The sequence below is a fragment of the Barbus barbus genome (assembly GCF_936440315.1).
Source record: "Barbus barbus genome assembly, chromosome: 39".
NCBI lineage: Eukaryota > Metazoa > Chordata > Actinopteri > Cypriniformes > Cyprinidae > Barbus > Barbus barbus.
The window spans coordinates 19,306,263-19,329,026 of NC_136717.1; the positions used below are offsets into that span (position 1 = coordinate 19,306,263).

General features: G+C 37.7%; 1 protein-coding gene and 2 pseudogenes across 3 annotated transcripts in view; all 3 read right to left on the minus strand.

Annotated features, from left to right (window-relative positions):
• Positions 1-8,212, minus strand: part of LOC306858379 (ankyrin repeat and SOCS box protein 13-like) — a 47,353-nt pseudogene extending 39,141 nt beyond the window's left edge. Inside the window, exons 1-3 of the transcript in view lie at positions 8,170-8,212; positions 7,556-7,793; positions 7,381-7,505 (exon numbers count right to left, since the gene is read on the minus strand). The product of the transcript in view is annotated as an ankyrin repeat and SOCS box protein 13-like (transcript). The remainder of the gene's footprint in view (positions 1-7,380; positions 7,506-7,555; positions 7,794-8,169) is intronic.
• A 902-nt stretch (positions 8,213-9,114) lies between these two features.
• Positions 9,115-10,968, minus strand: LOC306859017 (ankyrin repeat and SOCS box protein 13-like; annotated as a pseudogene). The gene is made up of 6 exons: positions 10,926-10,968; positions 10,598-10,785; positions 9,784-9,940; positions 9,583-9,715; positions 9,330-9,507; positions 9,115-9,245 (listed from the first exon to the last, which is right to left on the minus strand). The product of its transcript is annotated as an ankyrin repeat and SOCS box protein 13-like (transcript).
• Positions 10,969-12,204: 1,236 nt separating this feature from the next.
• On the minus strand, positions 12,205-22,330 carry LOC306858381 (rab GDP dissociation inhibitor beta-like). The gene is made up of 11 exons (XM_079398894.1): positions 22,041-22,330; positions 18,159-18,266; positions 17,983-18,082; positions 17,639-17,773; positions 16,668-16,866; positions 16,424-16,555; positions 16,213-16,312; positions 15,956-16,127; positions 14,684-14,828; positions 14,537-14,591; positions 12,205-12,723 (listed from the first exon to the last, which is right to left on the minus strand). The coding sequence occupies exons 1-11, from the start codon at positions 22,083-22,085 to the stop codon at positions 12,568-12,570; spliced, it is 1,347 nt and encodes a 448-aa protein (XP_079255020.1). The 5' UTR covers positions 22,086-22,330; the 3' UTR covers positions 12,205-12,567.
• Positions 22,331-22,764: the final 434 nt, after the last annotated feature.

The window sequence follows — 22,764 nt, forward strand, 5'->3', positions numbered from 1 at the left end:
CTGACTTTATAACTCGCAATTCTGAGATATAAACTCGCAATTCTGAGATATAAACTCGCAATTCTGACTTTATAACTCGCAATTCTGAGATATAAACTCGCAATTCTGACTTTATAACTCGCAATTCTGACTTTATAACTCGCAATTCTGAGATATAAACTCACAATTCTGACTTTATAACTCGCAATTCTGAGATATAAACTCGCAATTCTGACTTTATAACTCGCAATTCTGAGATATAAACTCGCAATTCTGACTTTATAACTCGCAATTCTGACTTTATAACTCGCAATTCTGAGATATAAACTCGCAATTCTGACTTTATTACTCGCAATTCTGACTTTATAACTCGCAATTCTGAGATATAAACTCGCAATTCTGACTTTATAACTCGCAATTCTGACTTTATAACTCGCAATTCTGACTTTATAACTCGCAATTCTGACTTTATAACTCGCAATTCTGACTTTATAACTCGCAATTCTGACTTTATAACTCGCAATTCTGAGATATAAACTCGCAATTCTGAGATATAAACTCGCAATTCTGACTTTATAACTCGCAATTCTGACTTTATAACTCGCAATTCTGAGATATAAACTCGCAATTCTGACTTTATAACTCGCAATTCTGACTTTATAACTCGCAATTCTGAGATATAAACTCGCAATTCTGACTTTTTTTCAGAATTCTGATTTTTTTTCTCACAATTGCGAGTTTATATCTCACAACTCTGACTTTCTCGCACCATAGCAAACCACTCTCCGTGTAAGGCTTTGCAGTACTTTGTTCAATTAGCTGAACTATATATTGAACTAGATGAATGTTGCGTCCGAATATGATTTTTGAACAAACATAAAAATGACTCATTATTCTTTATTTATATGTTTTGCGCTCGCGGTTGGACACCGCCGGGCTTTCAGACACAACATTCTTAATTTCTTTATAGTTCTGAGTTTGCGAGAAAAAAAGTCCGAATTGTGAGATAAAAAGTCGCAATTACCTTGTTTTATTTTTTATTCATGGGCGGAAACGGGCTTCCATAGTAAAGTGATCTAGAGCAAAAGCAGATGTGTTTTGCCTATTGGCATACATAGATTGAAATCTACAGTAAATTAACACATCCTTCTTGACTCTTCAACCGAGTGTAATGGTATTTAAGAAGCCTTTAACATTATGTGCTCAACATTAAATCTGTAACATGTAGCCAACATTAAGAATAGGGTTGTGCCGGTGAGGACATTTTCCCATTGATTAGTTAACTTATGACAACACCAATGTTATTTGTTAATCTCTTCTGTAGATTTTGATCTTTATAAGTTGTTATGATATATTGTTAATTAAAAAACAACAGTAAAATAGTACAATAAAAAAACTCGCGTATAGCCTACTATAATCAAACTAATAAGACGGGTGACATAAAATACCCATATTATAACAAATAAATAAAATATATTTGGAAATCGCCCTTTAAAACGAAGGCTCGGTTTGTGGTTCACAATTATTTGATTAAAACAAAGACAAAGCCACTTATATTAAAAAAAAAATAATAATTATGTTTTTGTTAACAGAAGTTATATTGCTCTTTTAATTGCCTCCGCTATCGTCCTGTCAATCATACTCGCGGGTCATTTTCAGTAAAAATGTATACCCAAGTTCTGACTGCTGACTGAACACTGGTCAGTGATCCTCTCTCGCTCGGCGCTGTCTAGCGCAGCTTAACCACACAGATTTAACTCTGCACAGCTAAATAAAACGGGCTGGTGGCAGACTAATATTTAATATTTCTGATGTAAAGATTTCTGTGAAACGCGTAAAGTTGCACAGAGGAAAGCCCAACAGGACCTGCCCTGTACAGTTTAAGAATCGGTAGCCATGTAACGTTAGAGGACTATTATTTTGTTGAACAGACCTGAGCGACTACTGATGACGTCACATGCTCAGATTTGCTTGACCAATCGGCGGAAGGGGGCGTCTAAGGACCGCCCACATGTGGAAACGAATTTGGAAGTCATTTATTCGTTTTATGCCTCTGAACTAAAAAACGAAAAATCAAGCCGAAATCTCATTTTTTCGTTTTTAAAAAAAAAAACGAATAAAGGTGCAGTTTTCTCGTTTCTGCTTATTTCGTTTCAAATTGGAAAACAAACTATCAAAACGTACACGGACCGTTAACAAAGTTTTTCACCTCTCTCCCAGTCCCACTCCCAGCCATGGACGCGATTCTTGCAGCTCTAGACGGGACCGCCATGTGGCCAGACAGCCGTGCATCCTGTTTGCGTATCCTCTGCGCTTTCGTCATTGGCGGAGCAGTCGGTCAATCCCACCTTTCCAGTAAATATGACTTGTGATTGGACTGTACGTCAGCAGACAGCAAAGCATTGGCCAAGAGCAGAAGGCCCTCCCTCCAGGCTTTTTTTGTTTAAGTTGCAAGGTTGCGAAGCTTCATTTTCGCTCAGTCTGAGTTTCAGAGTTTCAGAGCAGAGCTGCGTGACAACGCTGCCACAAATCACGTGAGTCGCAAGCTCGCAACTGTGTGGGCGTATCTCCGCAAAGTGGGTGTTGTAAACTCAGCTCTGAAAAAATAGTCTGCAATAGGAGTGCTAATGTAATGTAATAAGTTTCGCCCTTTCGAACCTCAGTTTTCAGAGTTTCAAAACTTTTTTTCACCTATTCGCACACCAGTTTTCAGATCACCATTTATAAGGTTTCAAATCTGGAAAACAAACTATTCACTGGGAGAACACTGACAAATTCGAAACTCTGAAAAAAATATTGCACAACACCGTAAAAAAAGAGTGTTGTACTTCTGAAGAAGGAAAACTCAAAAACAAAATTATGTTTGCAGAGATTTTATTTTATTTATCTCTTTGCAATCCTGCAAACCTCTGTTTTCAGAGTTTCACAACTTTTTTTCACACATTCGCACACCAGTTTTCAGATCACCATTTACAAGATTTCAAACCTGGAAAACAAACTAATACAGTGGGAGAACACTGACAAATTTGAAACTCTGAAAAATTGTTTGCGCAACATCATACATTTTTTTTTTTGCAGTTCTGAAGAAGGAAATCTCAAAAACAACAATGTTTGCAGAGATATTTTAATTTTTTTTTACATTTTGCAAGCTTGCAAAACTTATTTTTCGATCTTGCAAAACTTTTTTTTGTAAGATTTTGAGTGTTCGAACACTTAGTTTCAACCTTTCAGAACTTTATTTTCAGTTTTGAATCATGGCAGGATATTAATCCCATAGGATGAGAATGATGCCATCTCGGTGGCAGCGTCTGCGAGAGAGGAGTGGTCCAACAGCCCACTGGATTACACTGCGCCCAGCAGTGACGCTGGGGACCTCCATCACAGTGATGTTGAGCTCCTACGCGTCCTGACCAAGGCGGTTGATGAGCTCGGTCTGGAGTGGGCGCCTCCTACCGAGCCGGCCAGAAGCCGTCTGGACGAGTGGTTCCTCCAGTCGGACCGCGGCCGAAAGGACACCCCGCGGAGACCCGGCCCCTTTTTCCCGGAGGTGCACGACGAGATAGCGAAGTTGTGGAACGCACCGCTCACCAGTCGTGTGCACAATCCGGGATCCTCCCTTCTGTCATCAGTGGACGGCGCTGACCGAGCGGGGTATGTTAAACTTCCCCCCGTGGAGGAAGCCGTCGCTGCCCACCTCTGTCCGGCAGCCGCGGCAAACTGGAGGGTGAGAAACAACGCGTCTCTCCCCTCTAAACCTTGCCGCGCCACCGCAAACTTCGCTGGCAAGGCTTTCTCGGCGGCGGGCCAGGCAGCTTCAACACTGCATGTGATGGCAATACTTCAGGTGTATCAGGCCAAGCTTCTTCAGTCCCTGGATGAAGGTGGCCCGGACCCTGAAGTCTTCAAAGAGCTCCGACGCGCCACAGATCTGGCCCTCAGAGCGACGAAGGTGACAGCTCGAGCGATCGGCCGCAATATGGGGAATCTTGTGGTGCTGGATCGTCACCTGTGGCTGACTTTGACCGAGTTGAAAGAGTCAGAGAAGACGGCTCTTCTGGACGCTCCCGTGAATCCCTCAGGTCTCTTTGGAGCGGCGGTAGAGACGTTCACGGAGCGCTTCGTTGAAGCGCAGAAGCAATCGAAGGCCATTAGCCACTTCTTACCAAAGCGCGCTGGCGCGATCCCTCCTGCGCGTTCCCGCTCATCCTCGGCGCTATGGCGTTCCGATCGGCTCTTTAATATGACTTTGCTACATGCACTCGTCTCAATGAACGTGACGTCTGCGTCTGCCGAACGTCTCGTCTGCGTCTGCCGAACGTCTCGTCTGCGTCTGCCACATCACTCGTTCGTGTGCCGAACGTGACGTCTGCCATAGTCTGCTGCAAGGGCGGTTTCCAGCACATTCCACTCACTCATTCTTTATTATTTTTTCCCACTGATCTTCAGTTGTATTTAATTAAGTGATTTTACCTGTATAGCTTTTATTCCAAATAGTAAGGAATTTACACAAATGTTCATGTTAAAATATTTGTTTGCCATTGTTTCTTGTCAACATATGCACAGATAGCCTACTTATCAAGAAATCATGTAGCCTAGGCTACTATTCACCACTAGGAGTCTTCTCATTCAGCACTGCGGGAAAATAATTTGGCGTTAGAAATCCAGTAAAATCAAAAAAAAAAAAAAATCCATATTAATTTGTGAATATTTTAAATGTTTAATAAAGGGGCAAAACGTCATAAACAAAAGTCAAATAATAGTTTACAAACTATTTAAAAAAAAGTTTACAGTCGGTTTTTTTTCACCACAGGTGACTTATATATAAAAAATAGTAGCCTATTTTTCAATTCTATTCTTCTATTTAAAGGATCTACAGAAAACGCGATCGAGTTGTCTGTTTTCTAGTCTACCAAAGTGCTGTAGCCTAGGCCTTTTAAAACTATATAAAAAAAACACAATAACAACCCCAACAATAAGCTATAAAAATGCAATAGCCTATATCAAGTTTGTTTCTTCATATTTCTATCTTTGTGGGGGCATTTGGCCCTCAAAATGTGGGTTAAACAACACACACAATATCCTATATATAAATCACAGACGCAGACATCACGTTATAAGACAGACGCAAGTGTCACGTTCATTGAGACGAGTGCATGTTGCAAAGTCATATTAAAGAACCGATCGTATGGCGTTCCGATCGGCTCTTTAATATGACTTTGCTACATGCACTCGTCTCAATGAACGTCTCACTCAACGTCTTATTTTTTTTTCTTTCTGCTATTTATTCATTTTAAGACGCAGACGTGACGCAGACGTCACGTAAATCACGCGTGGCAGTGAAGTGTCGAGTCAGACGTCACGCGTCATTCACGTGTGGCAGTGAAGTTATTAATTATTTTTCTCTAACACGTATTTAACACTCTACTCAACATGGCTCAGTGCAGTGTGCCAGCGGTTGCGATCGGTTCTTTAATATGACTTTGCAACATGCACTCGTCTCAATGAACGTGACACTTGCGTCTGTCTTATAACGTGATGTCTGCGTCTGTGATTTATATATAGGATATTGTGTGTGTGTTGTTTAACCCACATTTTGAGGGCCAAATGCCCCCACAAAGATAGAAATATGAAGAAACAAACTTGATATAGGCTATTGCATTTTTATAGCTTATTGTTGGGGTTGTTATTGTGTTTTTTTATATAGTTTTAAAAGGCCTAGGCTACAGCACTTTGGTAGACTAGAAAACAGACAACTCGATCGCGTTTTCTGTAGATCCTAGAAGAATAGAATTGAAAAATAGGCTACTATTTTTTATATATAAGTCACCTGTGGTGAAAAAAAAAACGACTGTAAACTTTTTTTAAAATAGTTTGTAAACTATTATTTGACTTTTGTTTATGACGTTTTGCCCCTTTATTAAACATTTAGTTAAATGTTAGTTAAATCAGCCCAAATGTTTACAACTACTCTTTTGTGTTGGTCAAGAGACTCCTAGTGGTGAATAGTAGCCTAGGCTACATGATTTCTTGATAAGTAGGCTATCTGTGCATATGTTGACAAGAAATAATGGCAAACAAATATTTTAACATGAACATTTGTGTAAATTCATTACTATTTGGAATAAAAGCTATACAGGTAAAATCACTTAATTAAATACAACTGAAGATCAGTGGGAAAAAATAATAAAGAACGAGTGAGTGGAATGTGCTGGAAACCGCCCTTGCAGCAGACTATGGCAGACGCAGACGTCACGTTCGGCACACGAACGAGTGATGTGGCAGACGCAGACGAGACGTTCGGCAGACGCAGACGTCACGTTCATTGAGACGAGTGCATGTAGCAAAGTCATATTAAAGAGCCGATCGGAACGCCATAACTTACCGGAACACAGCAGGGGAAGAAGGCGTGTCCGCTGCAGCGTGTAGATCACGGTGAGTGGTAGATTCTTTGATAGGCTTCTTGCTGAAGGAAAAAATTCTGAATGGATGACGTACAAGCGCTGCTTTATATAGTGACGAGCCCCCTCATATTTCGCGCGCTTGAACGCCATTGGCCAGTTTCACTGGCGTGATTCAATAAGGCTTCAGTAATATTCGAGGAAAATGTATTTCCCAAAGCAATGTTGAGTGACCGAATTGAAGGGGAACCAAGTATAATTTTCATAATACAGAAAATAATTATCATTCTTAAAATAAAAACAATAAAATTAAATGTGAAAATAAAATAATCATAAAAAACAATTGGTAACACTTTATTTAAGGTGTCCTTGTTGCACATTACATATACTCACTATTATAATAACAATAAATTATGCATAATTACATGCAAGTAACCCTAAACCAAACCCTAATCCTAACCATATAGTAAGTGCATGTAACAAGGACACCTTAAAATAAAGGTGAATAATTTGATGAAATAATCATGAAAATAATTCATACTCTATGAATTAATAAAATTACCTTACATATTGTGTAATACTACAGAAAAAACAACAACAACAACAAAATCTAATATAAAATATTTTTTGTTAATACTACTACTGATTATATTTTTAAATAAAATTGTAAATAAAATTTAAAAATAAAGAAATCATTCAAAACATTCTTACTCTTAAATTCCTCCTCTAAATATTTTTTTAACATTGTACATTAATATATTTTTTAATAAAGTGATTTAAATAAATAAAATAAAAACAACCATCAACTCATCATCAAAATAATTAATACTCTATAAATTAAGGTAATTAAAAAAAGACCTTACAGATTCTTTAATACTAAAGAAAAACAAAAAGTCAACAAATTCTATTCTAAAATGTTTCTAATAATTAGATAACTACACATTTTAAATCAATAAATACAACTGAAATAAAATAAAAGAAAATACATTTCTAAAGTGTACACCAAACCAGGACACCTCATGTAGAGGGGAGGTGGTAGGAGAGGTAAGCATGGGGTTGACTTTTGCTTCATACTAGCCCAAAAGAAGCCTCACACACTCAAAGTTCCCGATAGAGCACTCTTCGCATCTATCTGCAACACAAAAACCCATTTCAAATCCGAAGTCAGTACTCAGTACACTTGTGTTGTCTGGGACCTTTTTAAGAGCAGTATGTGTGTGACTGGCACCTGAGCTCCTGCGTCCAGCAGCGGTCTCACACACTGCGTCTGTCCGCGCGCAGCTGCCTCATGGAGGGGAGTGATGGAGTCCACAGCCACAATATTCACTGAAGCTCCACTCTGGATCAAACTCTGCAGCTCTGACACCTGACCCTGATACGCAGCCTTATAAACCTCTGTCCTCTCTGCCCAGAAACCTAATACACACTAAAACCATAACCACAACAGCCACGTCACAACAGATCATAATGGATGTGCTATGGTTTTGCTAAAAATTTTAGCATATGCGAGAAAAATTAATTATTAAGCATAATATTTTGGTCATACAAGCATTAGTTAAAAAAAAGACCGATAAAGTTGTCATGCCTCATAAACCATGTAATAGAATCAAATAATGTACATGAGCTATTTATTATTTGCATAGTCATGGTTGGCTATATGACATATTTATGTTCACTGGTTATTGACTACAGTTGCATGCCATTAAGAGCACTATGGTGTGAAATATGATAATCAAAATATGACAGCACGCCGCCGCAATACGGACATAGCGGCAAATACGCGTGGACTTACCGATGTCACCGAAAAAATAAGGTCGTGGCGTTTCCACTTCCATCTCTGCTTTAGGAAAATGGTAGAGAAATTTAAACCAAAAACTGTCGCTAACTAACTAAAGCAGACATTCTGCTGTGTTTAGAAACGCGGTGAATGCATCACGTGGTCTATTCTGTTTAGGTTCTAGTTATGACGCGTTTCCGTGAATGCTGGGAGTTGTAGTTTTCTGCGAATGTAAAGGGGTCATTAAAATAAAAGTATATATATATATATATATATATATAAGGATTGGATACATTTGGACACAAATGTAGGAATGTGAGTGCATTAAATCAAAATCTTTTAACCTTTACAGACCCAGGGGACATGCCATACCAGATAACACATTACAGTAACTTTTAATTAAGAACATTAACAATACATAACGCTTAATAGACAGACATTTTTATGAGTTAAATTGTTAAACATGTCATGAAAAGTTAAGTGCTATATGTTTTGTATATCTTCTCAACAGACCCCCTAATGTGCTTTCAGGACCTCCTGATTGAAAACCAATGGCATTTATTTTAATAAAGTATATCACAAACTATTTTCAAGCAAGAAAAGTTTGGTAAGTTTAAATTATAAAACAATACATTTAAGGCAAAAGTTATTTGGACACTTTTTGGTTGTCAAACAATAACATGTTCAAAAAAGAAAAAAAAGGCTGATTTAAAAGTGAAATTGATTTTGAGTTGTACAGGGGCAACAGTAATATGAATGGTTCCATTATTTGTACATTTACATTGCAAAACAATTCAAGGCAATGTAGCACATTCACTGAAACCAAGTCAACACAAGGGTTATAAACGTATATAGGGTTATTATAATTAAATTAATTGACTCACAAACTTAAGACTTTACAAATGCAGTCCATTAAAGGTTTTTAAACAAAATAAGACTCTAGAGAACTTATTTATAAATTTATGCTTTATAAATGAGGTAATCAATGATGCGCTGTGAAATGTCCAGTTTAGGGATCAGCTCCAGAGCTCTGGTGCCCAACACAGTCCTCGGGACGATACGGCACAGCTGCTGCAGAGACAGAGGGTTACCTGCAGAAAAACAGAACAGCAGATGAAATCATTCTGAGACGTCTCGTAATATACTGTATAGCACCTATGCAGACTGTAACATACTCTCATAGTGCAGCAGACAGAGATTGGCAGGAGATTCAGGTTTTGTATAGTCTCTAAGTGTGACCCAAGTTATCACTTATGTTGACATTTCCACCAAACTCCACCAGGTCCACTCTCTCGGCCCTCGCCGCATGATGCAGTGCCGTCTCATGGAACTTGGTGGCATTCACCTTTGCACCTTTGAAAATAACAATGCAGAATAATACAGTGCAAAATAAAATATATAAACTACACCAATATAAAAGTACCTCACCTGCATTAAGCAGCAGCAGGGCAGTCTAAGTGAGCTTTAGCATAAGCAGCATGTAATGGCGTCCTAAAGTAAATGTCAAAGGCCTCCAGCAGCGCTCCCTTGTCTATCATAAGCTTCACACAATCTGGGATACCTGCACAGAGATCATGAGAAAACACAAACAATCTAAACACATAGGATTCCCTCTCCTGGCTATCTCACCTCGTATGCAAGCCTCATGGAGGGGTGAAGCCGTGAGGGCGGTCAGTGAAGGGTTGACTGACGCTCCATGATCCACCAGCAGCTTGACACTTTCCATGCTGCCAGCAGCACAGGTGTGACAGAGAGGAGTACTGCCATGGATGGTGCGCACATCCACCTGCACGCACAGTTTTCAATGGCGAATAGAGTTTATACCTTAGACTTATAGTCATGAATGAGTTTTTGCAGGGTGAGATGTCTGTTATTTATTAATTTCATTTTTCAGTGCCTTGTTATTCCTCCCATCTTTTCTAATATTGTTGGCTCTATGATGATTTGCTTATGCTCCTTTATTGTAAGTCACCATTGTTGGGAAGGTTACTTTGGGAATGTAATTACAGATTACAAGTTATCTTATTTAAAATGTAAGTAGTGTAACTATTTCAATTACTTTATTAATGTAACTGATTACATTTGATTACTCTTCTAAATTTACATTTACATATAGATGCTTTTATCCAAAGCGACTTACAAATAAGGACAACAAGCAATCAAACTAACTTTCGAAAATCCTTCATTTCTTGAATTAAGACTATAATCATTTAATTTATAGCGCATCCACCTCCAGAGTTTAGCACCTCTCTTTTACAGATTACATTTATTTTGTAATTATGTAACGCCGTTACATGTAACTAGTTACTCGCCAACACTGCAAGTCACTATGGATAAAAGCGTCAGCTAAATGCATACATGTATATGCAAATAAGCAAATAAGAACATCACTGTAAATAAAACAGAGGCCCCCCTTTTAAATATACCTGGTGCCGTAACCCACCTGAGCTCCGGCCTCCAGCAGTATTTGACCACACTTTGGATGGGCTTGGATGCAGGCATCATGCAGAGGGGTGAAGTTATCCACAGACACGATATTAACTGATGCTCCTGCTTCTATCAGCTGTTTTAACTGCAGAGCTCGACCTAGAGATGCAGCCTCATGTACCGGCGTGTGGTCAGCCCAGTGACCTACAAATGCAGTCATTTATTTCCTTTTTAAGTGGGAATAGATCTAATGGGAAATATACTGCCACCGTTTATTACACAGCAATGTTAGGCAATTGCAAAGACAGGAGTCTGTTTAACATAAAATGCATTGAAATAATCACCGATGTCACCACAAAACGTTGATCTGGCAGCGGTGAGTTCCATAATTTATTAAATCTACTTGACATTTAACAAATATTACTCATATAGCATGCGAACAGCTTGCTGATAATGTAAACTCGCTCTAGAATTAGAGAAGCCGTCTGTGTGGTTTATGATTTTGCGACACTACAAATTGAATACAGCAAACGATTCTGGGAGATGTAGCTCCTCCACAGCGCTCACTACCATAAAATGGCATTGATGGTTTATTAATAAACTTTTTGAATGTGAAAACATAACTTTTATATTTACGGACATTTGTGATGCATATTTAATACCACTTTACAAAATTACATTAAACCGCTTTGTTTTTGTGCTGTAAACATGCAGGCCACACAATAAAAAGAATAATAATAAAAGATAAATATTCTTGTTTCTAAAATATAGATTATCATTAATGTTAATTAATAATTGGTAGTGATACTAGGTCTTTTGTACTTAATAAATAAAATAAATAAAAACACAGTCAGTTTTCCACAAGTTGACATTTTTACTTCGCAGTACAGAAATCATTTGAGCCCCATTCGTTCAGCATTTGTTTTTGTTTTCTTTTTTAAAACATCGGTGGAAGTTTGCACAGGGCCCCGGTCATGTCAATACTGCCATAGACATTTTGGTCCTTGCCACACATCAGAGCCATTGAGGAGACACTGCCTGCTCCTCTCTCTGCTCTGAGGTGAGGGAGAAGGAGAGCTCCCTAAAACACACTAGACCAGCAGATTCCAGACTTACAGTTAAGCAGCTTTTCCCATTGACATGTGATAACCTCCATGTAGTAGCCTTAGAATCACACATAACCCATCAGAAAAGAGATGCAAGGCAAAGCTGAAAGAAACCCCGGCCCTTCCGACAAGTAGCACAATTTACAGCTAATAGGGGGTCAGTTATGTCAAATCACATGAGCATATTGCAAAACGAATACTGTGTGGTTGGACACGGATTACATAAAAGATTATCTACACTGTGTGTGCTTGATACCCTTCGATCTGTAAACGCAAGGAAACTGGAGAAATATTGCAAACTAAATTTTCAGGATACTAGTTTAAGCACCAGTTGTAACTTGTAGGAAAATAGAATAATGAATAATCCCTGGAAGTTATCTTAGAAGTAGATAGTTTCTTTTAAAAATAAAAGCGTGTGCTGTTAAACCTGGCCAAACTCAAAACAGATCATTTCGCAATTTTGCAAAGCCTGATCTCCTCCCCTTGACAGCCAACACCAGTACATTTAAAAAATATGCATTTCTTCATCACTTGAATACATGTTATTTGGCATCTTTGGACTTTTCACATCCCATGTCTAAACAGGTTGAGATAAAGATCACATGATGGAAACCGGTTACAGGGCGTTAATAAACAATCAGTGCACAATGGATCTCGTTTCCTGATTATAAAAAGCAGACTGGCAGAACCTTCTCCCCTTCTCCCCCCCAAAAAATGCTAAATTTGTATAACGGTTTACATGAAATTCCATTAAGGGCAAAACATACGCTTGGATAGCCAGCTCGCCCAGTTTGGTTGCCTTTTTTTTCCTTTTTCTTTTTTTAAATGTTAAGATTATGATCGTCTGAATAGCTGATATTCAAGAGCAGCTGGAGCTAGTTTACTGGTCAGCACCGTCTCCGAAGATGTCGTTCTTCTTGCGTTCCATTTCAGCAAAGTCAAACTCTGTGCCCGTCATTCGCTTGTAGATGTCTTTGATATCGTCGCAGGTCGTCTCGAAGTGGGTCGTGGCATCATAGGAGCGAGAGACAAAGATCTGGGTGCAGGTAAAAACAAACTTAGTACTGTAGTCTAGTGTTGTCACGATACTGGAATTTCTAACTTCGATACGATACCTTGAAAAATATCGATATTCGATACCATTTTCGATACCACGGAGAAAAAAACTGCCACAATATTAAGGGGGTAATTTTTTTAATTTAAAGATAAATGTAACAAGTCGAGAACATGCGGTATATTTTACATGAACAAAAAAATGACCCAATGACCAGGTACTGCATTTGTTGATTTATTTATTAATCTTTTATTAATCTTAGTTAAATGTTAATTGAAACTAACGTTTACTAATACATGTACTAATTAAAATCCAAAGTTCTATTTGTTGATATTCTCATTTGCTTCATAACCAAAATATTTCCAGATATAGGGCCCTATGAAATCCGTTTTATTTTTCCCCAAATTCCATTTTATTTTTTTCTACATTCAATTTTTTTCCATTTAAATTTTTCTGGATTCCGATTTTTTCCGTTTTAATTTTTCTGGACTCTTTTTTTTTTAATAGTCAAATTAAATGCTATTAAACTAAAAGCATGTCTAATTCATTAAAATCATGAAAATTATACAATTTAACATTTAATTTATTAAAAGTGTAACAATAATGACACGTTTAGGGCCGTATGAAATGTTTTATTTTTTTCTCACCTTATGTTTTATTGTTACCAAATTCTGTGTTTTAAAGTGAAAAAGTGAAAGTGAAGTGAAAAGCATGTCTATTTTAGCATGTCTATTATTTGAATGCATACAAACAATTTTTATTTATTCTTACAGTAGCCTTATGAAATGTGTTTTCCCCCTCAGAAATTCTGTGTTGTGTATTTAAATTTTACTGGATATCAGATGAAGACATAAAACAATTTTAATTAATTTATATTTGAATTAATGAAAATTAAACATTTACATTTTTGGCAAATGAAGGGGATTTACTATTAAAATTAAAATATTTTGTGATTATTTATTTTTAAAAAACTAACAGTAGTAGTATTATGTACATTCTACTAATAATAGTAATATAGCCTATTTCTGGCACACGGTCTTTAATAGGATAAGTTAAACCGAACCTTTATTTTGACGGGTTGTCGTGAATATCTTTAAAGTTCTGTGTGTGTATGATATGACGCTAGTTTTACTCAAATTAAATGGTAAAATGCTGGTAAAGTGCCTTTCAGATCAGTTCTGGAGATATTGTTGATGTATTTATGTCCTCATTGAGACGGCAGACGCTGAAATCACCGCGAGCGCCGCATTAGTAAACAAAACCGCACGTGCAGCACATTCACACAGAGACGCGCAGAACATGCAGGATTCATATTTACATGGACTTTTGCAGCTTAATATTTACAGATACTAGTCCATATCGCGATTTGATTTAAGTGTAATGACCTACTTTTGATTAATTCATCCAAACTTTGACAAATTCCGTGACATTCCGCGTTAAACTGTCAATTCCGTTTTTATGACTGGATTCCGTGCGCGTTCTCTGCATCGCGGAGATCATAGATCCCTACAGATAGCGCTCCTGCTGTGTTCTTTAACAACCAGAGCAGTCATCTTTCTATTCACTTCACTTTTCACTATTTGCTAACCAGAGCGAAGGAGACGAGTGCGGCACGCGCCTTTGGAGAGAAGTGAAAGTGACAGCTCGGCTAGTATCGGTGTATCGATACTTCGGGAAATTAATATTGGTACTGTTCAGATATTTCAGTATCGATATTTATCGAAATATCGATATTTTTGACAACACTACTGTAGTCACTCATTGTATATTAGGTGAGCACAATGTAAACACTTACCTGGCTGTCAGATCCCACATCGGTTGGCGCATACTGATCACTGATGCTCACAAATCTGCAGAAAGGTCACACATAGCAAAATTATTTGATTTATCCGATTACATGCATGTCAAAGTAAGTTGTAGATATCAGTACACACAAACGTACTTCTGCTCAACCGGTTCCAAAAGGTCCAAGGCTGGTTTGATCTCTTTCTCAGGGTCGCTGGTCTCCACAGTGGTGCTGACAATGGCTATGTATTTACCCTGGGCTGCCACATTGTGTGCGTAAGAGATCATGCACACATAGATATCTAAAAGGAAGAGATGATTTCAATGTACAATAACGTACCTTTTAAAAGTTCAGGGTTGGTAATATTTTTAATGCTTTTGAAAAAGTCAATGTTCTTTTAATCAAAACTACAGTAAAAAACAGGAATATTGTGAAATATTATTACCATTTAAAATAGCATTTCTATTTGAATTAGTGCTGTTAATCACGATTAATAAAATGTTTGTTTACATAATGTGTATACTGTGTATATTTATTCTGTATATATAAATACAGACACATACAGTATATATTTTGAAAATATTTCCATGTATATATTTATGCATGCATGTGTATTTATATATACATAAATATACTGTACACACATTATGTAAGCAAAAACTTATTTTGGATGCGATTAATCGCTTGACAGCACTAATCTTAATGTATTTTAAAATGTAATTTATTTCTGTGATGGCAAAACTGAATTTTTCCATTACTCCAGTGTCACATGATTCTTCAAAAATCATTATAAAATGTACATTTGGTGATCAAGAAACATTGCTTATTTTCAGTGATGAAATATTAATATTTTTGTGGAAATTTGAATTTTTTATAGGATTCTTTTCTTAAAAAGAACATAACGGAAATCATTTGTAACATCTTTCGTAAATGTCTTTACTGTTACTTTTAAACCATTTTAATGTGTCCCTGATAATTAAACGTATTAGTTTCCTAAAGTCTAAATGACCTCAAACTTCTGAACAGCAGCGTATATAATATTATAATAATTATATATGTATTTGTCAATTATATAAAATGTAAACAGGTGGCAAAAAACTGATACATGACAATATCTCAGATAAGTGTATTAGGCTTTTTATGAATGTAAAAACTGAATTACTTGGACAAATTTGATTTTTTAATTAATATTGGAAAGCTACATGCCATTACTTTCTATTCATATTTAAATTATTTATAAATTTAACTTCTAAAAAACTGTTCAAGAGCATTTATTATGGAAATACATTTGGTATCAAATCCTGTAATTTTTACTTACCGTCAACCTTAAAATACACCAAATATAAAATGTGAATGTTAAAATATGAGATTAAAATAAGGTAAGAGCCCATTGAACATGCAACCACTGTGGCTTCCTGTCAAACTAACCATGCTTCCTGTTGACCTGGTTCTGAGGGATGATGATCTGGCAGGAGTTGGCATCGCTGGTGTTCTTGATGGGGTGGCTCATGATGCAGATGACCCGGATCACCTGACCCACCTTGTTGACTCGGCCCATGACATAGCTGGGGTCGCAAATCAGCTGCTTACAGCGAGCGATCTGACCGTGAATAATAAACAACATTAAAGTCACAGCACATTTTAAGGATAAATCAGATTTTACACAGCTTGCAACAGAAACTCACCTCTCCCTCAGATTTGACGCCCACCACTTTGCCGTCCTCTACAATAATCTCCTCAATGGGCTTGTTCAGCATGTAGGTTCCTCCATAAATGGCACTTAATCTGTGAGTGACAAAAATAAACTGCTAGTGAATTTACAGAGTACTGCAATCTAAGACAGGTTTAAAAAAGATGTGAATGTTAGTAGCAGAGGAAGTAGCTGGGGAAACTCACCTGGCGAAGCCTTGGGGCAGCTCTCCTAGGCCATAGAGAGGGTACAGATATGGACTCTTTCCATACCTCGCCAAAGACTCACTGTACAACTTAATCCTGTTTATCGTCTCCATGCAGGGTTGATCCAGGTAGCTGGACGGATAGACAACAGAAACAGGTTTAACTTCATGGAGCAAACAAGCCTGCGACGTTGTCAGTGTTTTAGGCGAGCTTTCTCCAAAAAGTAGACTAGGTTTTGACTCACTCATCTGTGCGGTAGAGTGCGAGAGCGTGGCCGGTGAAGTCGACAACATCCTGCCCGAGGTCGAACTTTTTGTACACATCTCGCATGGTGGTCTTTTTAGGGTCCACTCCCTCCAAGGTCTTTGGGTCATTTTCATCAAAGCTGGCAACAAACACGAGGAACTTCCTGAATCGTCTTTTCTCAAAAAGTCCCATGAGGCCTAAAAGACAATTGTTACATGTTAAAAGATTATATTTTTTCCCCATCAGCTATGACAGCATGCACTTTGTTTGGTGGGATGTATTTCAGGGTTAAAGCATGTTAGCATCTCTTACTTAGTTGGCAAAAAAAGAGAAACTACTGAACTGTTTTTCACACAATTATTTCATTATGTTGCAAAATTAATTAAATGGGAAGTAGGGCGAGACGTCCATAATCATCACTTCACTGTAATTCCTCTTCTACTCGTAACAGACCCACTCTTCCGTTCAGACCAGGGAGATTTTATTGATAAATCATTGTAGTTTTTTTATTACTAATTTAAATGGTCTTTTATATTTTTTACATTTTTTATTTAACTTTAATTTATTTGAAAAAACAATTTCCAGGTCTTAATAGTGCTGCAACTTATACATTTTTAATCTAATATTTATATTTAATTTAATATCAGCTTCATTTCAATTAACAAAATTTATTCAATAGTTTGTTATCGATAACCCTGGTTCAGACAATAAAACACTCCAGCCTACTTGGCTATAGACTCTGCCTCAGACAGCAAGACCATGGGCCGCCCACAGCCTGTTCAATGACTATCTGATGAACAAGGCGTACAAAAATGGCAAAAGCTATCTTGAAAACTCCAGGTACAATCTGATCCTTTTGCCAGGGCAATGGGAAAAAAGAAACCCCAGAAGAAAAATCTCTGCTGCATTTGTAAGACCTTGTGTTTGTTCCTATCTTTAGATTAGCCAAATTGTAAAAATGTCACTTACTGGATGCCAGAGCTTCAGTCTCAGTGGAGGGCACTTTGTAGATGCTGCCCTTTTTGTAGACGAAGCTGCCCTCAACCACTTTGAAGTCCAGGTAACGCGTCACCTGCGTGATCAGCAGCATACGGACTAACTGACCTATGAATGCGAAAAGGACACAATCATCATCCATTGTATTCTTGAGGCATGACAGAAAATTGCTAAGCAACAGGATAAGTGTGACTGAGGGATCCAGCAGCGCCTGGCGCAGAGCGATCCAGAACGTGCTGTGTATTTGGCCGAGATTACAGATTCCAAGAAGTGACGACTGAAACGTAAATATAAAGTTTAATGTTATTGCTTCCTACCGTTGGCCATTAGAAACTTGGGAATGAGGTCAACGTTCCAGTCGCGGCCCTTTCCCATGGACTCAGGAGGGCTGCCAGGAAGGCTGAAACGCTTGTACAACTGTGAGCAAACCAAGAGACAATATTAGTGTCTATGGAGATTTAGAGAATATCTGTGGTGTCAAACGGTAACTTACATCCTCCAGAGGGGTGATGGAGGCACTCTCCCCTCCATAGTACGAGTTCCTGTCCATGTGCAGAACCTTCTTCCCCTTCACGGACATGATCCCAGACAGGATGCATTCCTAAAGGAAACACATGAATGCATATTCAGTACAACAGACATGTGACCACGATGACCCTAGGCCATTCAAAATGCAATCGTGCTTTGTATAATATAATGAATGCCAATTATTTAGTGCTTTTGAAGCAGGTTGCATCTCTGTAGTAAATAAAATTATACATTGCTGTCCTCGACTTTAAAAAAGTATGCATTATTTGTTTTAAAGAACCATCCAAGCATATTGACATCCTGTAGACATGCCTTTAAAATAAGCCCTAACACATTTTTGACTTCTTTTCAATGGCAGTGTGGAGTAGGTCAAAGGGTTCAGCAGAGGAACATCCTGTATGCTTTACAAGAATGCCACAACAGCTTTACTCATCATAAACTGGCTATAATTGTAGCAAAAACAACTTAACCTAGTTACACCTGTATGAACTATACAGAAGTACAGACATGAACTGAACATTCAACCCATTTAAGAGCCATGACTAGTATTATTTTATTGCATTAAATTTATAGTATTAGCATTTATTTTTATATTTTCAGTTCATTTCATTTTGTTGGTTTAAGGTTTAGTAATTTTGTTATGCTTTTGTAATGTATTATATTTAACTTCTTTATTTTTTATTTCTTTATTTTTATATTTTATTTATTTCGGTTTTAGGATTTTTTAGCACTTATTGTGATATTTATCATTTATTTTAATTAACAAAAAATGTTTTATTGTTTTTGTTAACAACGCTATAACATTTTACAATGCTCAAGACAGAGCTTTGAAAAAATGCAATAAAAATGACAAGCATGGATGTTTAAAGAAATGCTGAAACACTGTCCTCTCAGAGGCCATAATAAATGATTAGAAACCGCAAACCTACAGATCATGTGATGGAGTGGACTTTACACGCAATAGACTCCATCGAATGACATGTACTCTCAACAGTAACTCATTTTCTGGCAAGTAACGACTTTGTTTTTTTTTTATTACGGGCCCACAAACCTTTTCACTGCAAATATTAAGATGAGGTACGAGAGTAACAAAATCCATGCGAGTGGAGATGAGCCAAGTCCTTAGCATTACAAATATGTAAGAAAATATCTAGAGACAACGCCTGCTTTGCATCACACTTGCTAAGCTAGAACAGCTCAGGGTGGGATACCAACATAAGACCGACTTCTCAGCTTATCAAAGCTGCTGAATATGTGGCACTGTATTACTACAAGCAGAAAACGTCTGCGTAATTATTCTTTTTTTTTTTAGTTTTGTGGAAAAAGTACACCGAACAAACCCCTCATGAGTCATGAATATAGAAACAACTTAATTCAGATGTCACCAGATCTGCTCACGCCAAGGAGGTGGTTACCAAAATTGTTGGCCTTGGAGGAGAACAAAAATGCTGTTTTTCACATCAAAAGCCAATTTGCCATGCCCACATAATCAATATCCTCACCTCAAATGTCCATGACTCAACTGCTCTCAGCTAAAAGGATGAGTTCATTTATAACTCAAGGAAAAATCTAGAAACAAAATGACTGCACACTAAATCCAAAGAGCTTTTTCAGCAGCAATAAGGGTTAAACGTTAACATTTGCTGTAAAGTGTAGAGCAGATCCACACGGCTGAACACCACCTGCTTCTCCTTACAAAAGAATCAGGCTGCAGTCACATGAAAGGCCCTAAGAAATGCTCCTGACATTTGTCTCCCTCTTTCATGGCGTTAAACACCTGCTGGGATCCAGCGTTCTGGCTTCAGATGACTCCATCAGCGACAGAAATCATCACGCTCCAGTAAAACACTTCTCCCTCTCTTCTGCAAGCAAAGCTCAATCATCCACTATTTGATGTTTCTTTTGTTTGTCGACTATTTGCATCAATCCACTGTAGATGATTCATCACATTATGTGGAGACAGAGGCGTCAACACAATACGAGATGGAGTAGCTGCCAATAAAAAGAGAAAATACAAAGACAGTGACAAAGTGTTTTACTATAAAAGAATAACAAGCCAGCGTAAGAATTCCCATCACTGCACATTTTAAAATGGGCAAGACCCTCGTGACATTTGTTCTATTAAAACTTAGAGCAGTTTAAGCATCACCGCTCCTAATGTCCAGTCACTACACTGTCCCGCTCAGGCTAAAGGGATTATGCAATAAGCCATGTAATACCAGAGCCTCACTACACTCAGGGAGACCGTGGCCTCAGAAACTGGGAGGAATTCCTCATAAAACAGCCGAGACAGGAAGACTGCTGCTCATTTTTCACTTGCATGCCACCCTCAGCTTGCCATTCTTGTCTGATTTGCAGAACTAAACAGAAGACATCAGTCTCGGTTCCTCTACAAAGCAGACCAACGCCTTTCTGGTTCTCTACTGATAGCTTAACTCACCTCTGCACAAAAACGTTCTCTGTTTGCGTCCCATACTTCCTGTTTTAGAGGAACCACTTTATATAGGTTTCTTTAACACTTTTACACTAACCCAAGGCTTTAGTAAAAGCAACGAAATGTGAATAATTGATATCCACCATTAATAAAATGCAACATTGATTTTAATGCACATTTGAGTCTGGCAGAGTGAGCATGCATCACTGTTTAAAACTTTATGAGACTACTAATGCAGGTTTATGAAGACGTGGGTGCATGTTTTATTATTTTAAAATGACAAAATAAACAAAAATTGTGTACTTGATCCTGTTTAGACAGCAAGGAAGCAAAGTTTTCAGGGACTGTCCCACTAAACAAATTACCTTGACTAAAACGCAATGTACAGTAGCAGTCAGGAATAACTTATCATGGGGTTTTCCCGATGCATAATATAAAGGTCAATATTTACAATAATGCATACTATAAATTTTGCAGGTAAAAGCCTGGAGGATGTGGATTATGATATTTTATCTGCATTATAAGCATAAAACAACTTCCTGACTGAATGAACAGGCATATAAAGCATTGCAATGGAAAATGTAATGAAGGTTTTCTGTTTCACTTGAGGGTGTGGTTGTTTACTGACCTATGTTGACGCAATAAAAAATCTCATTGTGTCATTTAATTTTAAATTAAAATATAAGAAGCGATCGTCCACCCTTAATGTAACTATGAAGTCACGCTCTTGAGAAAAAAAAAACACCTCTACATTGAGGAAGCCACTGGAAACATTATAGGCTACGTTTTAAAAATCAGATAAAAATATGCATGCTAACAATTTTATGATTTTTAATAAAACTTAAAAACAGTTTTCATTAATAATTAGAGAACATTTATTACCTAGACACAGAACGCAAGCTGTGTAACGTTAGTTGGCACTGTCAAAATATGAAAGCCTAATTACAAGCCAGCTATCAAAAATATCACGCTAACGTAATAAAATACAAAAAGATGCTTGGTGCGTTAACAACCTGATATTAAACAACATGAAAATGCAATACGAAATAGTTTTATGTAATCACAAAACATCGTCAAATTTGTAACCGAGGCCTGTGAAGCTGCGTTAGCCGCGGCTCTGAGCGCCAATGGCTAACAATAACACATGCTAAAGTTAGCATAGAGACAGATTAGCACCACCTTTACCGTATGAATGCAGATTAGCCTGAGGCTAACGCTAGCACTGTTGCTAATTAGCATATCTGATAGAGTTCGACTGGCTGCTGATTAGCATGTTAGTAATTAGCCTCCAAAAGTGAGCGGTACAGTAACAGCACCGCCTAAGCTAGATCGAAACAGCCTCTGACTGTGGTTTTTCTTAAGATTTTTACAGCATGTACGCGACCGTATTTGGATTAAATAATATTCTGATACCGTCAGCCCGGTTCCCAACACGATAACGTCGTATTCTTCATTCATTTTTCCTCGTCTTTAATCCCCTTTTCCAACGCGTCGGCCCGAAGAAAATGGAGATCTTGCAGAGCTGGAAATGAAAGAAGTGCGCTGTCACGTCACCCCCCAGTGGGTGTGGCCGAGGTGGGCAGGGCGTGCGAGTTTGCGCGTTCTCAGCTGCGATTGGAGGACTGGGTTGTCAATCACAATGAGCGAATACTCCAAGTACTCCGCCCCTGATCACCAAACAGAACAGAACCGCTCACCTGAATGGTGACTCGAATCTTTAAATACGTCCACGGAAATATCACATACCACATATATAAAGTATAATATCAGTTGCACTAAGTATTAGACTGTTAGCTACTGATTTTTGTGTTGTTTCTTTAATTCCTATAGCTAAAGAATACGATTAAAGCTAACAAGATAATACATAGGCCTATATAACTTAATTTTGATATTAGATTTAAGACGTTCATTTTAGATTATGTGTTTATGGATGTCATGTTCTGTAACTGTTTAAAAGACTAAAGCGACTCTTTCTATAAGTTACATTGTTACGCCAGTAGGTGGCGACAAGTTAGCATCTTTGCGTTATAATTCATTCACCCAAACGATTAATTAAAAAGATAGTTTCGTTCCAACAAACAAACAAACAAACAAACAAACAATCAACTAAGTCTTTCATCAAAACTACATGTGAAAA

What these genes read in the sequence shown, in the direction of transcription:
- LOC306858381 (XM_079398894.1), bottom strand. Translation starts at nt 22,085, where the DNA reads ATGAATGAAGAATACGACGTTATCGTGTTGGGAACCGGGCTGACG. An exon ending in CCATCACCCCTCTGGAGGAT is followed by an intron (nt 18,083 to 18,158) that starts GTAAGTTACCGT and finishes GTTTGCTCACAG; the next exon opens with TTGTACAAGCGTTTCAGCCT. An exon ending in CTGCCCCAAGGCTTCGCCAG is followed by an intron (nt 16,313 to 16,423) that starts GTGAGTTTCCCC and finishes TGTCACTCACAG; the next exon opens with ATTAAGTGCCATTTATGGAG.